This window comes from Rhipicephalus microplus, chromosome X, assembly GCF_043290135.1.
Source record: "Rhipicephalus microplus isolate Deutch F79 chromosome X, USDA_Rmic, whole genome shotgun sequence".
Lineage (NCBI taxonomy): Eukaryota > Metazoa > Arthropoda > Arachnida > Ixodida > Ixodidae > Rhipicephalus > Rhipicephalus microplus.
In genome coordinates, this window is record NC_134710.1 from 448,356,806 (window position 1) to 448,373,354 (window position 16,549).

A 16,549-nucleotide genomic window follows, 5' to 3' on the forward strand; every position below is an offset into this window, starting at 1 on the left:
CGTGTGCAGGCGTAAATATTTCAAAATGACATGGTAGGTTTTTCATGGTTTCAAGACATAACATGCAAGAAAGGCAATCCTGGCAAAATCTGGAAATTTGTGAGAAGGGCCAACAGAGCCAGAGTACAACGAAATCATTCTGAAATTGGGCTTTTTTGCTGTTCATATTTAACCAGAGTCCTACAATGCTGTTTCAGTTACGAACTCAATCTGCAGTTCCACACAGGGACAGAAGAAGCTACTCCAAGGGTCATGGTGATGAATGCGGGAACATCTGTGCATGTATGCTGCATGCGCTCAGCCGTGTGCTGAGCGGGCATGTGCGTGTGAAAAACTTACTCTAGCGTACTTTTTCTAAAACATGAATGCTGTGACAAGTCCACTCGTGCCGGCGCAGAAATATTAGCTGTACATGTTGTTCCATCACGGTTCTTTACAACAGGCAGGTGAACATACGGGCATTTATTCAGGCATGAGATATTTAATTAGACTGGCAACTCTGCACAGGACTTACCGACCTACAAACTGGTAAAATGAAGTCTCACAGCAAGATTTCAGTCTCCGGAGATCACACTATCTTCGCTTCAAGAGTTTAACACTGCCACATCACAAAAAAGAAAAGCTCGACATTCTAGTGTTTACAGTTTATGAAACATAATTTCATACTACTGCAGCCTTCCCCACAGACCTTTGGCAACAACTTAAACCAGGAAACTTTTGTGAGGTAACATTGATTGATTGATTGATATGTGGGGTTTAACGTCCCAAAACCACTATATGATTATGAGAGACGCCGTAGGGGAGGGCTCCGGAAATTTAGACCACCTGGGGTTCTTTAACGTGCACCCAAATCTGAGCACACGGGCCTGTGAGGTAACATCCATGTGTAGCGTGAATATACACTGATCTCTAGCGTCTAACATAACCGAGTTTGTAAACATGTTCCGTTCTATTCCTACATGTAACTCACATGTACTTAGACGACATAAGCATATCACCCCTAAAATGTGAAATTGATGTTGCTAATCATTGTGTGCATCGCCAGCTTTTATTTGCTTCACAAATTAATTCACAGTTCCCCCAGTCAAGCACCTTTCAATTCCACTGCCGCGTGTATTTCACCACACGACCCATCCTTATTCAATCGCATGCGCTCATGCGCGCACTACTATTTTTGCTGCCCCATTTTTTTCTTCGCGCCGCGGTGTACTGAAATGTCCTCGCCCGTGACAATGCAGCTATCACGTGTTCATCAACTTTAGTGGACAACATAACCGCATATTGTTCGTCATGAAGAACACTCTTTGTAAGCAGCATTTTTTAACTCTCCGCTTATGTATAATACCCCCTAACCCGGATCTTTGAGGTATTAAAAAGAAGCGAAGTTCAAAAGAAGACATATTCAGGTCATGACAATGTCTCGTGGATGTTGCTTTGGTGGGTATGATGTAGTAGCTAAGCAGAAAAATATTCCCAGTGTTAAGCGCGGAATTAAGACGGGGACGGGACAGAAACACAAACACGAACTTTCAACAAAAATTTATTGAAAGACAGATAAAAAATATATATACATAAAATTCTGCCCACTCAGGCATGCGCTTCACATAAGACTGTATGGTTTTATCTTCGGGCATGTGTATAACAGGGCAGTCACCAAAAAGAGCCAGACACCTACATGTGAGGCGATGCGTACATAACAAACCACAGTCACCTTTTTCAACATTGTTGCCCCGCCGCGGTGGTCTAGAGGCCAAGGTACTCGGCTGAGGACCCGCAGGTCATGGGATCGAATTCCGGCTGCGGCAGCTGCATTTCCGATGGAGGCGGATATATTGTAGGCCCGTGTGCTCAGATTTGGGTGCACGTTAAAGAAGCCAAAAAGGTCGAAATTTCCGGAGCCCTCCACTACGGCGTCTATCATAATCATATGGTGGTCTTGGGACGTTAAACCCTACATATCAATCATTTTTCAACATTGTTGCCATCTCTCTAAGCCTGTTGGGAGTGCCAACAGTCATGTGGGCTGCATGGTTCAATGAGAGTGTCCGCTCTTAACGTTTACTATGTTGCTCTATGGCAAACGGCGGAGAAACACAACCATGGCATCCGCCACCGCTCATGAGAACAACAAAAAAAGTGTGTGTGCTTTTTTAAAACGACCACTCAGATCTTTGTTTTATTAATAACCAAACTTGGTGAAGCTTGCAAAAACCACACGTGGTTTCAGTTTTCGACTTTCACCGGGGAATCGCTTGCTGGATTCCGTGCCGACCGGTTGTGCCCTCGCGATCTCCGACGTCAGCGTAGCTCTGGCCGACTGGGCCGGCCCTACGTCATCTCCTGATGCCGATCTCCAACGACAGCGTTGCTCTGACTTACTGGACTTACCCTACGCCATCTCCTGACGCCGACAAGAGCTCTTGCAAGTGGTGCCTAGTCATCGGTCTCCTGTGACCGTGTTTCCACCTTTCCTATCCCTCCTATCCCCTCATATGTCCTCGCTCACTGTCCCAGCGCATCTTTTTCTCTGTATATACCTTTAATCCTATCCTTTTTATCCCTCCTCACCCCCATCCTTTGTGAGCTACTGTTGAGGTGTCGCACCCTGATGCAGACAGTTACGGGGCTCACTTTTCTCTTCTTTTCCACCTTATAACCACTTCTCTCTCGACTTTCACCGGCACCGACCAGTGTTGTGGGCCTTCATCCCACCGATGGAAGGAGACATAACGAGGACAAAAAAATTCTGTTTTAAAATTTCTATGCACTTTCCAGAGAAACCGCTGCAAGGTTAGACACTTCACATGGTACGCTTCTTATTGCGACACAAAACAGGAGACCAACAAAGGGCAGTAGACAGTCCCTTTCAGTTTCGCGGTAGCTGTGCGCACTTCGTCGTTGCAGCTAGGATCCAGAGCGTCAATATCGGTGGGGTCGGGGGCCACCCCGAATACTTCCGCCCCTCCCCCTCCTAATCATCTTCTTTGCTCCGGTTCTCGCAAAACTTCTTGTTTCAGGTCAAAGTGGGAGTATTCATCTCCGATTCAGAACGGAACGTACTCGAAGTAGATCTCATCTCAAAATATTCCTGAATCAATACAAAACGCACTATTCCAATCATTCATTTATGTTCTGTACTGATATGAAATTAATGCCTCCTCCCTCAAGGCCGAGTGTAAATTATCAACATTGTTTTGTTGCCGAGGCGTCACAATGTTCTCTTTTATTTCACACATGTTTTTTTTTTTTTTTTTTTTTTTCACATCTCACCGCACTAGGCATGCACTACAACTTTCTCACTCATGGGGGCGAGCAGAGCGATTTGCGGTCCTCACAGCAGTAAGACTGCACCAACTTCTTTCAAACATCGTCACTCTTACGCGCCATTCAAGCTACGTGCCCTGTGTTTATCAAATCTAACTTGCCAGTTATGTGACCACAATCCTTATTCACTACAGCCTGGGTTACGTTCAGACGTAACTGTAAGCACTGCAATCGTTTCGTACAGACGTAACTATAGCCAGCACTATTTTTACGTCCAGTCGTAACTATAGCCAACAGTAGCATAGAACACCTACCAGGTAGCGCTACGTTCAGACATAACTATAGCAACTGCTTGTGTTACGTCCACGGTCCCACGGTGACGTTCGCATATGCTACGGTAACGTTTGGCACTGCCGCTCGCCGAATTAAGCGGTCATAAGCTCAGATTCACCGATTTACCGGAATCACTTGTGTATTAAAAGCTGCGTCATTTATTGTGCCGGGCTCTGTTGAGACAGACCAGCTGACGAACTTTTGGAAGACATTGCCAGTGCCACTCTACCGTATCGATTACTGCCTTTTCGTTAGCTTCCTTGAAGCGGTCAACAAGCGGAGCAATCATGATGGAACCCTGCCCACACCACGGTTAGTGGTAAACAGTGGCTCTCCAACTGGATGCAAGTACGGTTTGCGTGTCCGTGCTGATGTATCAAACGTTCACTAGGGTTATACCCATACGATAACAGTAGTTACAGCTGTCCCGCGTCGCGACGTGTAAATATCTAGACGTCCGAAAACCTCATTTCCCTAGCTTTAATGACGTAGCCAGCGCCAATGCAGTATTTCTAAAGGTGTTCTGTTGAAGTATCTCTAAACGTTGGCCCGCGCAGCCTACTCGTCACGCATTGCCACTGGTAGCAGCCTGTAGCCGCGATATTAGGCTACAGATGACAGCACCATCATGGCATCCGGGGCGTGAGTTTACAAAGGTGAGCGGATAGACCCCCCACAATTCACTGCGCCAGGCGCTCTTACAAGGCTCTCGGAAGCTACACGCTCATTGGTTCGTGCGTGATGTCATCAGCAAACATGGCTGCGCCTATGACGATGCTGCAGGCAGCTGCCAGGCAAGACTTCACGCGCGCTGTGTTTGCTGAGGCGATCTTGATTGAGAAAAACGCCTTCCAAACATTTGGAGGAACGTGTGGAATCTTCAAGTGTGCCGAGAAATGCTGTGAGAGTTCCTCTACTGAAGCTGCACTTCACTGCCGCTGGCAGTGATGGTCCGCTTTCAACGACTGCAGGCGACACCAAGAAGTGGACCGTTGTATACAGTAAAGATTAAAAAGACGTCGAGATGCTCGTCTCGGTAAGTTCTTTTTTGCAGTTCCGAACAGAGCCATAAAATGCTTGCTTACGAGACCGTCGGAGCGCTCAAGTTCGCAAACGATGCTCGGGCAAGCACAGCTTCGGTTCCTACGCTACCCAGCGTGAGCACGATTATTACTGCTGTTGCACAGTGCATTTAGTGCACATACACTTCAGTGGAATAAATTAAACCACAACAAAAAGAAAATTAAACTGTAACCCACAGCTTTGAGTGTTTGTCGAAAGCTATAAAGTAATAAAAAAAAGTACGCACGCGTTACTTGAGGCTTCACCGCAGAGCTGCTATGTATTTTGGGGAAAGAATGTGGGAATCTTTGCGATCGCGTGGCCAGAGTTAGCATCATGTTGCAAATCACTGCAGTTAGTGTGGGAAAGAGTGCAGCGTGTACATCAAAACTGCAATCCGGAATCGTTAGCAGTTTGAGCTTGCATTCTTCACACAAAAATTATTTGACAAATGTCCTGTGAATGAAGAGAATAACCAGCTGCCGCTAAGTTGCGCGTAGTGTTAAAAAATGCACCCTCCTCTGCATTCTCTTTTACAGAGAATGCATGTTCGTGTAAAGTAAATGAATTATGATTGTGTACCGAGTGCAAGTGACAGGGAGTGCTACACTAGCTGTAGGGCTGTGAATAATCAGTTTATGAACAGTTTATAATCTGTTTGCAGTACCTTGCTGAGAAATTCCTTGGGCCCTTTGGAACTCTGCTAGTTCTGGCTCCATAAAAAAAAAGAAAACATCATTACACCTCAGGTTGACAGGTAATGTTTGATTTGTACAGATTATGCTAACATAATTACCATAATTATACTCCAAGGTGTAACTAACAAAATAGCACAATTTTATGCTTTTGACACATATTTGTTATGAATTGTTTTAAAAAAACATACTGAAATTTTGGTGATCTTGTAAAAGTTAGTTCACATTTTTCTTTCAATGCAGACTAACCTTGGCCTATCGTACAAGTTGCTAACAGGTGGTATGTAAAAAGACTGCACATAATACAGAGACACACTCTCTTCTTGTTTTCTCTTCTCTTCTTGTTTTCTCTTCTCTTCTTGTTTTTATTTAATACCTAAGTCCTCCTAGTTCCCTATGCAAAAAATCATTTGTCTTTTGCAACAGCTTAAGCTTGCTTCAATTCCGCAGCACTTGTTTTCTAACCGCCCCGGATGATAAAGGGGTACTAACTGCAAAATTTTTTATTTTCTTGCGTGAAATGAAAAGCCCAACCTTCAAGGATCTAGAAAATTTACTGCAAAATGCGAGTGCACTCCGCAAAAGTAATAACAGTATCATTTTAAAAGCTAGTTTCTATATCTACAGTGCCCTGACATCGTAACACAATATCAGCTCCTCGTCATGTGCTTGTGCGAGAAATCGTGAAACTCGCTCGGCTGCTACGCACTGTGGCTCCATTGCCAACCCACAAGCAGTCATTTGGTAGATTTTGTGACACTGAGGGGCCGTTTTGGTACCTGATGTCATCACAACTAGCCAGATTGCAGCATAAAGTCCCTAGAATTGCCTGATGTGCCACGGGAAACCTGACTTTAATATAAGAAATAATATATCTTATCACGATTTTATTTGCTTCTCACTTGCTCAGAGTGATCTTTGTATCCACAGAATTCGCATGGCAGGGTAACTCACCTTTGAAAAGTGGTGTCGTACACCTTTAGAATGTTGGCTGTGGAGGCCAATTCGAAGGAGCTATTGAGGCCAACGTATCGGTCAATCTTTAAACGTCCCTGCTGGCTTGCCATTTTGACATATGAGAATGGCCCTCTGTGACTCGCTGCTGAGTTCGCAATTCTTTCACCACTAGCACCAAGTCCCAAACCTCAATTCTTGGTACAGCTGTATTTTGTTTTTTGTCGAAGTTACTTTTCACTCTCTATACTTAGCTTCACCCTCTTTAGTTCTCTCTTCTGTCAGGCTGATCATCATTTCAACTCACAGTCACGTTGGCTGGTAAATATGTTGCTTTGCAGGAGCAGTCAAAAGTCCGTTCATGTATGTTTATTTTTGTTCTTGTTTTTTTTCCCCACTCCTGCAATAGCTTCATTGAGGCTGCAGTATGTAAAAATGCATAAGAAGTGTGCACCCAAGAGATGCTTTTTAGGGCTGTGCACGATGAGCTACGTCATATAAAGGCAGCTCTTCCATCCTTCTGGGAAGTCTGGACACATGCTTAAGTATTACAATATGTCTTAATTAGCTGGCTTCACTAGCCCATTAACTACTGCATGACATGGAGCAGTAAACCTGAGCGTGATTCGCTGTTGGTTTGCCCGTTTATTGGGTTGATGACTCTGTGAATCTGGTTCACTGTCTCACTAATACTGACTTTTTGTTAGACATCTTTTAGTAGTTTAGAAAGGAAATTAGACTGTTGGTATAGACTTTTTTGCTTTCACTGCCATCAACCTTTTACAAGCCATAATCTTTGGATTTTTTTTACATGACTTTTTGTTAGACATCTTTTAGTAGTTTAGAAAGGAAATTAGACTGTTGGTATAGACTTTTTTGCTTTCACTGCCATCAACCTTTTACAAGCCATAATCTTTGGATTTTTTTTACAAAGTTCTCCTAAGTCCGTGTGAGTGACCTCCAACGGTGCAGAAAAGTGTTGTGATTGTACCATATATTGAGTCAGCTGCCTAAACTTTACTTTATTATTCTGGCACTCATGATATGATTATCTTGTTGTTTCTTCTTTTATGCCAGATGATGTGAACTGCTTGGTTAGCTTCATGTATGTCCACTGGATGCCGTCATGACCACCCAAATGACAGCAGTTATGATAGAGACTGAATATTTTTAATTAGTATAGATGGCACTGTGACCAATCCTGCTTGTGTCAGTTTTAGGGCTTCGGTTTCTTCTCAAAGCTTGACAGCATTTACTGTTTTACACATTAGCTAGTGGGATCCCCAACACAGATACTGCACCACCATCTTTCGTGGAAGCTTCTGGGTGCCTTTAGGATGGCCGGTGCTTCTTTCTTTATTGTTGTGCAATTCACTCTCACTTTGTTAAACGTGTAGCTGCGGCAACCAACCACACAAAGTTAGAAACTACTTGGCAGTCTTTCATCTCGCTATTAGAGTATCGCGCCTACTCACTATTGTGATTCATGTGTATTAAGCTTGAATGGTAGAAGAGTCTAGTACACTAAATACGGGATTACGTCGCATAATTTTTTTACCAATGCAAACCTCTCTCTGCTTCTATTTCTTGCGTTCAGTCTTTGATTTAGCCCCTTGTGCAGCTGTCAGTTTTGTACTCGATATTATGCCATCTCTGTGACTTGCTCTGTGATGTTGACACACCTAAAAGTGCAGACTTCTTCGCATGCAACTGTCCTAAAAAAGAACTATAAATGTCGCTAGACAGCAGGTTGCTGAACTCAAAATTTAAAACCATTTTGTTTCATCCTCTGCTACTTCTAGGCTGGCCCCTGAAGCAATGTGGGTGACCGGAGCTGGGATGCTGCCGCGTACTGCTGCTCGGCTCAGTGTACACGAGTACTGCAATAAGGACAGCATCTGCCTTTGTGGACTTTTTCTGAAGGCGTTTAATACACATAATTCCTCCTTCTGCTTGACAGAAACTGTTGTGCAGCATAAGCTTTGCTAACATTTGAAAATGTAAAATGAATCCATGAATTGCCAGAGCGAACCTGCTCCCATGGAGACTTCATATTTCCTTTGAATAAAAAAAATCGCAAATACAGTTTGTAGTGCTGGATGTTTGCGCTTTCACTTAGCCTAAAACAAGCAAAATCTGGTCTGTTAGGTCATCTGCAAGCACAGTTACACCACAGTACTGTCTGTCATCAGAGGTGAAATCAAAGTTGAACCCACCTCAACTTTTCGAGGGCTGGGTGTACTTTCTACTGCACAATGACTTGAATTTCTAGCACGTTCATAATCCTTGAATTGAAATGCTTTTTGCTGGTGATATTTTAAACTATTAAAATTCCATAGGGTAAGCCATTCGGTCTGTCCTGTCAATTTGTCTGCTGTGTTATGGCTATGTAGGTCAGTCGGTCAAAAATATTCATGTGTTGCAAAATATGTTAACGAATATGGGTTAGTATATACAGAAGGAGGTCTCAGCAAAAGGCTTAAAGGCTCAAGGCTCCTGTGAAAAATATACATGTTGATAACTATAGAGAAATGGCAACTAAAAAGTGGCAAGTTATTATGATAGAAATAAAGACAAGGCAAACTTGTAATGAAAATTCCAGCTGAAATGGTAATAAAACAATCTTGAGTAATTATACATGACTATGAAAGAGATGGCAGTAGAATATTGAACAAAAGGGACTTCAATTAATGATACACCAGACATCTCAAATCTACTTAAAAGTACTGAATGACAATTGTTTAGTGCAAATCTACTTACAAGTATTGAATGACAATTGTTTAGTGCATAGTGGTATTGAATTATAAAAATGTATGGCAGCAAATATGGTAGTGTGTTAGCCGTAGTTAGCGCGTGTATGTGGTAGTAAAAAATTGTTGTTGAAGGCGAACCTGGTGGGATTAGCAGTTACCAATTGAAATTTTCGGAAGACAGTGGCTGTTATGAAAGCATTAAAACACTTAAATACAAGAATCTCCAGTGTATGTTTGAATAAATTACACACTGTTAGTACACTATGTTGCTTGAAAAGCGGGGGCACGCTGGTGAATAGAGTACTGAATGTTAGGATACGAAAAGCTTGGTTTTGGAGACGTTGAAGTGAGAGGATATGAGATGCATAGGTGTTTGCCTATGACGTGATGCAGTAGGTAATATGACTGTGGATAATGGCGTAGTATAGCTTAAGCAAAGTTGAAGCATGGTCATTCTTTAATCAATGTTCTGATACCAAGAGCTATCCTCTGTCTTAGAAGTGAAATGTGATGATAGTACTCTATATGAACATCTAGGAGTACTCCGAAGAATGTGAACTTAGTGGAACAAAGATGTCTGTGGCTCTTGATAGTAATAGCCGGGGTAGGTGAAAAGCATTATGACTCAAATGAAAGATAATGAACTGTTTTATTTGTGTGAATCATTAAACCCTCAGCTCTGCACCAGTTCTTTAACAATAAAGACGTCCAAGGACTTCTGCTGTGCAATTATAAGAGCTCTTTACATTCCATTGCTAATCTGAGAAAATGGGGAACCACAAGCAGGCCACTGTGACCAGCACGTCACTGCTGTCGCGTATTCAAGACCAGAGCCCTACACCAAGAATGTCCATGTTTATATCTACCGCTTGTGCCCTCCTATTTTCCTTTCCCTTTGGTTCTCCTGCTTGTTGTTTCGTGGTCGCAATCATCCGCAACAATTTCTTCATTTGGAAATTTGTTTAGAAACCTTCAGTCGTAAACCATGCTAGACAGCTTGAGATGCAATCTGCTTTAAGGATCAATGGGCTTTGTTACATAGTCTCCATCAACAGTGGCACTTGTGTACTGCTCTGCTTCACCAAATGAATTCACAATAAAACAAAAAAAGTAGCTGTTAGTATTGGACTTCATAATTTTGCAGTTGTACAATTGCACATTTCTAAAAAATGAAATTTCAACTTACTGGATTTATAGATGTAAACACCTCTTGGAGAGACATAAAAACTAATATTGTCACGTGGCTATGATGTTGAAGACTGCAGTAGTCGGCAGGGTTGAGACCAAACTTTTTATTTCAGCAAAACTTTGCCTGAAGTATGGAAAGCCAAACTACAAGCAATACATAGTCTGCCCTGATAGCGGTAAACAGTGCATCAGCCATCAATAATCTGAGAAGTAGTACAATGCATTTGCTTTTATACAAGTGCTATTGAAAATTCTGGGGTTATTGCTGGTGGCTGCGTAAGCACTAGACTATTCGCATCCTGTCCACAAACTTAACAGTGTGACCTCAAGTTATCACAGAGCTCCTGACAAGCTGCTGCGCCGAGTGTTGCTTAGAGTCTTTGTGGGTGAAACCAGTTTTATCGAAATAAAACACATATGGCAATACGCATGTACTTAGTTGTCAGGCTTGTCAATTATTTGTTAAATTTATCCCAAGTAAAAAGATATTTTTATCCCAAAAGGCCAAAAAACATCTGAATATGGCGTGTTGTGCTGCATGTGTTATTGCTGTGAGAAATATACAAAGCAAGTCACATACCTGTAATAACAATATACGTGAACTTCACATTCCCCAAGCAGTTTGCAGTGGCAAGTAATTTTTAAAATTTTCAACACATCTTAAGACAGCCTTAATTAATCTTCTCATATCGAGAATTCTCTGGCAAAAATATTTAGCATATGGCATTTTCTTTTTTTACTTCAGGACAACATTGAAACGTTGATGTGAGGTTTTACATTTGTTTTTATTATTGTTTTGCAACAAAGCACTTAGAGTATGTAAGCATTTGACTCAACTTGAGCCATAAATTGATGCTTCCAAAGCTTCTAAAAATATACATTTTATTGATATTACCAATTATAATTTATCCACGTTGTCACTCGTTATCTTGGCAAGAATTTTGCCAATGTATTGGCGCTCACTGCATTTTCTGTCTGGCATGTGCTGAATATTAAAATGTACTTTTTTTGTAGTTTGCTTAATCAACTTTATTCCTATCTCAGCAGAGTTATTTGTGCTGTCTGACCTTGTGTTTTTATCATTATTGCCTAAATAATGCAATAATAAACAAGTAAGTTTTTATGAACAGGCTTATGCTTAGTTAACTGATGTAAGCTAAGAGTAAAAAAGATGTGCAATAAACTGATCCTTCTTGCTAATGGACGGCAAGATTAAGAGCAACTATCACCAAATACACTTATGTTTTTACTAGCATTGCATGTCACGAATTGGCATCACTTGTAGCCAGGTGCGTTTTCTTTTTTCCATTTACATACCTTGACGCATGTGCAAGGGTGTGTTTAATAAGAGATGGGATACAGCACAAAAAACAAAAAGCACTCATGATGTTTACAGATGCCCAATGACATTCACACAAAAAGATGGTGGGTCATTGATAGCAACAACACTACTAGGGGTGTGCAAATATTTAAATAATGGACCAAATAGCATTCACTAGTCAAATTTAATTGTACATACACGAAATACCCAATATTTAAAGAATAATTAGCCCCGATGAGGCAACCCTAAAGCAGCAAAACATGGGATCAGCTGAAGGTTTATTTTCATTTCGTAATCCCTGAACTACCACAATAAATGCAGCCCAAGTATTGGCAACACTATTGATTCTATAACCATTACCAGATAAAGCATTTTTGCTGCAAACTGCACTTTCACTCTGTTTTTACTGTGGTGGAACTGCATCGCATTAATCCTTTCCCGTTTTCATCATTGAAGTTAGGGACTATGACTGCATGTAGCTTCACGAATACAAACACATGCCAGTAAGTCTTTTGTTCACATAAATTGTTCTTACAGATACAGCTTTCAACACTTCATTTTTAAATGCTCTCTGCGCCAGGGTATATGTTGTGATAAGTTTGCCTGTTCCAATAAATCTTTAGCTGAATGCATGGTGTTCGGTTCAAAATTGTTTAGATTTTATGCTGAAATTTTACTTAAAAGCTGGCAACAGGGTTTCAACTTGAATAATGGCGTTGCTGAGGTATTTTGACATACAGTTGAAAAGAATTTCGAAGGCTCTGGTCACTGCTGTATACAAGCTTATCACAGTTTTCACAATTGCAGTATTAATTGGTGACAGCTCGTGAATATTTATTTCAAATAAACTGTTGCGGAGTTCTAGAATTATTTTGAAAAAGGTTTCTTGAAAACTATCAGAAGAGTATAAGGTTAATTTAAGCGTTACATTTGGTTATACCGCGATTGAATTCACTTTTGAAATTTACCACTCGCAAACCACTTGCTTGCGCGCGTCTGTAGTACGACAGTGTTCATGCTGTCAACGCTTCATTGCTCTACATGCATGCATCGCGGTGAAGTGAGCAAAAAAAATATGCTTGCTTAAGGCGGGTTCTTTACATGCACAACATACAGTAGATTTCGAAGTGTATTTGGCCTAGAGGGAATACGCTGTCACCCGCGTCCTTCTCTTCTAATAATAGCGTGGCCTCTCGCTACTCATGTGAACGGAATTGCTTGGCGTGTTGATAGAGTGGCACTACGAAGACATTCATTTGCAGGTCTATCAAGAAGCTGCTACAGATATTCGTGCTTCTCATTTGGCATCACTATCATAATTAGTAGCGGTGGCATTCACTACGAGTAGCCTAAGATATGCCAGAGTGAGTGCAAGCTGAGCAATTGAGTGACGTGAACGACGTAGGCACTCAAGAGCCGGTTTCGGAGCACGAAACCGACTCTTTGAGCGGCAACAAATGTTTATCGAGTTACGATTATTGTTATAGAGTCCGTGCATGAACTCTTCAAATTCTCATCATTCATTTTTCACTGCGTATCTCACCGACTTCGATGCTTTCAGCGATCATTGCAAACGGAGCGACGAGTCTTGCGGCAGCGTCGACACAGGCGTGCGCACAGCGTTTCTGCAGCACCTTGGTAGCACCAACTACTTGATAGCGCCATCTTCCCATTCATTGTAGGTGATTTGCCAGTACCCGTGCGAGCGTAGACTTTGTTCTCGCTTTTGCCGTGGCGTCTGCATCAGCTGTGCTGGCCCCCGAAACACGAGTCCTGCCGCATCGTCATGGGCGGAGCCATGTTTGCTGACGAAATTACGCACGAACCAATGAGCGCGCAGCTTCCGAGAAGCTTGTAAGAGCGCCTGGCGCAGTGCATTGTGGGGGGTTCTATCCGCTCACCTTTGTAAACTCGCGTCCGGGGCGAAGTAAGCGCGACGCGGTCGGTGGCGTGCATCTAAATGTACTTCGCTCTGCACGGTTTGAGCCGATTGTTCTTAAATAAAGCGCTTTGAGTATAGCCCAATAAAGGTATACACGCCCTTCATTGCCAAATTGATGTACGAAGCCAGCCTAACGTTCTTATTACGTGAGTGAGAAGTGCTGTTAATCAATGGGGCACTGGCCTTCGGTGACAGTAGTGTTTCTCACTGTGCGCGATCGTTTTTGTTGTATTTGTGCGTGTTTAGGTTGTATGTAAATTGTGTTGCGCAACTGAAACAATCAAGTATTCACTTTTTGCTGTATCAATATATCAAGAGAGAAAAATATCAAGAGAGAACTTCATTGAGAGTATGATCCTAATGCGCTAGGCAGGTGTTCTGTGGCTAGGTGTACATTGAAAAAGCCGAAGAAAATGATTGGCTTTTTCTATTTGATGAACACTCAAACATAAAGTGCTTTTAAACGCCTACGTGTGCCGGAGACTGGTGATTGTTTTTAAAAACGATTTCATTGTGATGTGTTCTTTTAGAAAATGTGTTGTTTATCGGAAATAAAAAAGAAAACAAAAAAATATTTGCACAAAAAAAGAAATAAAACATTTTGGGGGGTTTGAACCAATGACCTCACCGTCCTGCACAGGCTGCGTTAGCTCAGTACGCCGCTGCTGCTTTTTTTTTTTTATACTACGGCACTACTGCTGCACGGTTTGGTGGGTTTAACAAGCCAATTTTATATTGTTGTTACGCTGGACGTAACTCTAACATGTCTTATTTTTACGTCTGGATGTAACTTTAACGGCTTCTATCATTACGTCTAGACGTAGCTTTTGCGAAAGGTGAAAGTTACGTCCAGCCGTAACAATGATTAGCTGCTAAGGTAACGTCTGTCATGTGGTTCACAATATGCCCTTGAGTTTGATAATCACTTGGCAGCCTCGGAGGTTTCCTCGTGTGTCACTGGGATTATCTCGCTCTGCGGTGCGCTTGCTACAGCAGAACTGTACGGCGCTGTAGCAACGCGGTTTTGCGCGTCCGCGAAGGCTATTTACCTTAGGAAAAAACATATATATATACATATATAAGTGACGCCCTTGGAACATTATTGCTCCACTGTTTAAAAAAATACTCGCGCAATCAAAAAACGAATATATTGAAGGATTTGAACCAACGATCTCTCCGCTTACTTGAGCTGTGTTAGCCAACCACGCCACTGATCGGTATGCTGGACGTAACTCTAACATGTCTTATTTTTACGTCTGGATGTAACTTGAAAGGCTTCTATCGTTATGTCTAGACGTAGCTTTTGCGAAAGGTGAAAGTTACGTCCAGCCGTAACAATGATTAGCTGCTAAGGTTTCGTCCATCGTTTGGTTCACAATATGCCGCCCCGCCGCGGTGGTCTAGTGGCTCACGCACATATCAATCAATATGCCCTTGAGTTTGATAATCACTTGGCAGTCTCAGAGGTTTCCTCGTGTGTCACTGGGATAATCTCGCTGTGCGGTGCGCTTGCTACAGCAGAACTGTACGGCGCTGTAGCAACGCGGTTTTGCGCGTCCGCGAAGGCTATCTTCTTTAAGAAAAAAAAATATATATATATATATGTATATGTATATATATATATATATATATATATATATATATATATATATATATATATATATATATATATATATATATATATATATAAGCGGCACCCGTGGAACATTAATGCTTTACTGTTTTAAGAATATACTTGCGCAAAAAATAATAAAAAAAATATCGAGAAGTTTGAACCATCGATCTTTCCGGCTTGCACAGGCTCCGTTAGCCCACTCCACCACTGCTGCCGATCGGTTTGGGTGGGGTTAACCAGCCGGTTTTGTATTGTTGTCACGCTGGACGTAACTCTAACATGTTTTATTTTTACGTCTGGACGTAACTTTACGTACGTCTGGACGTAACGCTAGACACTCTGTTACCAAAATTAAAATGAAACCTGCCATCAGAAGTAAAAATCACGCGATTCACCTTGATTGAGACTTGATCCAGCAGTTCTTTGCCAGCAAAGATGATGCGAATCTCTTGGGCAGGCAACGAAAGTCTTTCGGCGAGTTGTTCTTTGACATCCTTCGTGGTTGCACCCCGCTCAAGCTTCAGCGGTATGACTAGGTCAGCCGAGAAACGCACATTAATCGTGATCTCGTTCATCAGGCTCTCTTGTTGCCTCAGACGAAAAGGCAAGAAAGCTAGCCGACGCCACACGAACAACACCAAGGCATCGAGCAACGACCGCAGCGCGCCAGCCATGCGCTTCTTCACATCGATGCGTTGGTCACATCTACTACACATAAACAAAGCCGTAAGATGGGCCTGGATTCGACTAGTTGAATTTTCCTGTGAATCCGGATACATAGATGCTATGGGTACAGTGTCTAGAAATATAGCCGTACTGCCTCATTCCCATGCGGGCACAAGTGCCGCTAAAGGCATAGAGTTTCCCGATGCTGAAGGAGCCCGCTTAGACACTAGCGCCAGATTCTACTCTAGGTATTTTTCTATGAAACTCCATGGCCAAAGCAGGTGTTCTGTGGCCAAAGGTGATCTGGACGGGCCGTGGGGTGGAGTGTCAACACTTGATGTTTTTTACGCTATGCAGTCCGAGTTGTGCACGCGAGGATGGCGAGTGATTTGCCGAAAGGTTGGGAGAAACGGATCAGCCGATCTACAGGTGGGCATGAATCAAATATCATCTTTCTCGATGCTCAATTTCGTAAACGTATGGCTGAAAGTAATGCACAAAGTCGTTGTCATTGCAAGATCAACTTCAGGCTTCGTTGGTTCGGCTTCTACGAACGGCTTTTCGGACTCGACGCCGCGCGCATGACGTTGTTGATAGACGCAAAAATAAGCTGCCGTGTGCGCATGAACTTTTCATCCTAGTGGCTTTGTCTACCCTAGTGGACGTACTAGGTCTTATATTGGCTCCAGCATGTTTTTGAAATGGAACTCGGATGTTTTGAGGCCTGTTCCCGAGGGAGGGACCAAGACATCGGGT

At 42.4% G+C, this 16,549-nt stretch overlaps 2 protein-coding genes across 6 annotated transcripts in view; one reads left to right on the forward strand and one right to left on the reverse strand.

Moving 5' to 3' along the window:
* park (E3 ubiquitin-protein ligase parkin) overlaps window positions 1-15,986 on the reverse strand; it is a 134,701-nt gene extending 118,715 nt beyond the window's left edge. For 2 of the 4 annotated variants that reach the window (XM_037413141.2, XM_037413140.2), the window contains exon 1: window positions 15,523-15,986. In XM_037413141.2, the coding sequence (XP_037269038.1) occupies window positions 15,523-15,906 (384 nt within the window). In that variant the 5' untranslated portion in view covers window positions 15,907-15,986. The remainder of the gene's footprint in view (window positions 1-15,522) is intronic. The other 2 variants (XM_075880594.1, XM_075880593.1) reach the window with 1 other exon arrangement.
* Window positions 15,899-16,549, forward strand: part of LOC119160873 (peptidyl-prolyl cis-trans isomerase NIMA-interacting 1) — a 43,148-nt gene continuing 42,497 nt past the window's right edge. The window contains exons 1-2 of one of the 2 annotated variants that reach the window (XM_075880596.1): window positions 15,899-16,091; window positions 16,151-16,222. In XM_075880596.1, the coding sequence (XP_075736711.1) occupies window positions 15,914-16,091; window positions 16,151-16,222 (250 nt within the window). In that variant the 5' untranslated portion in view covers window positions 15,899-15,913. The remainder of the gene's footprint in view (window positions 16,092-16,150; window positions 16,223-16,549) is intronic. The other variant, XM_037413142.2, reaches the window with a different exon arrangement.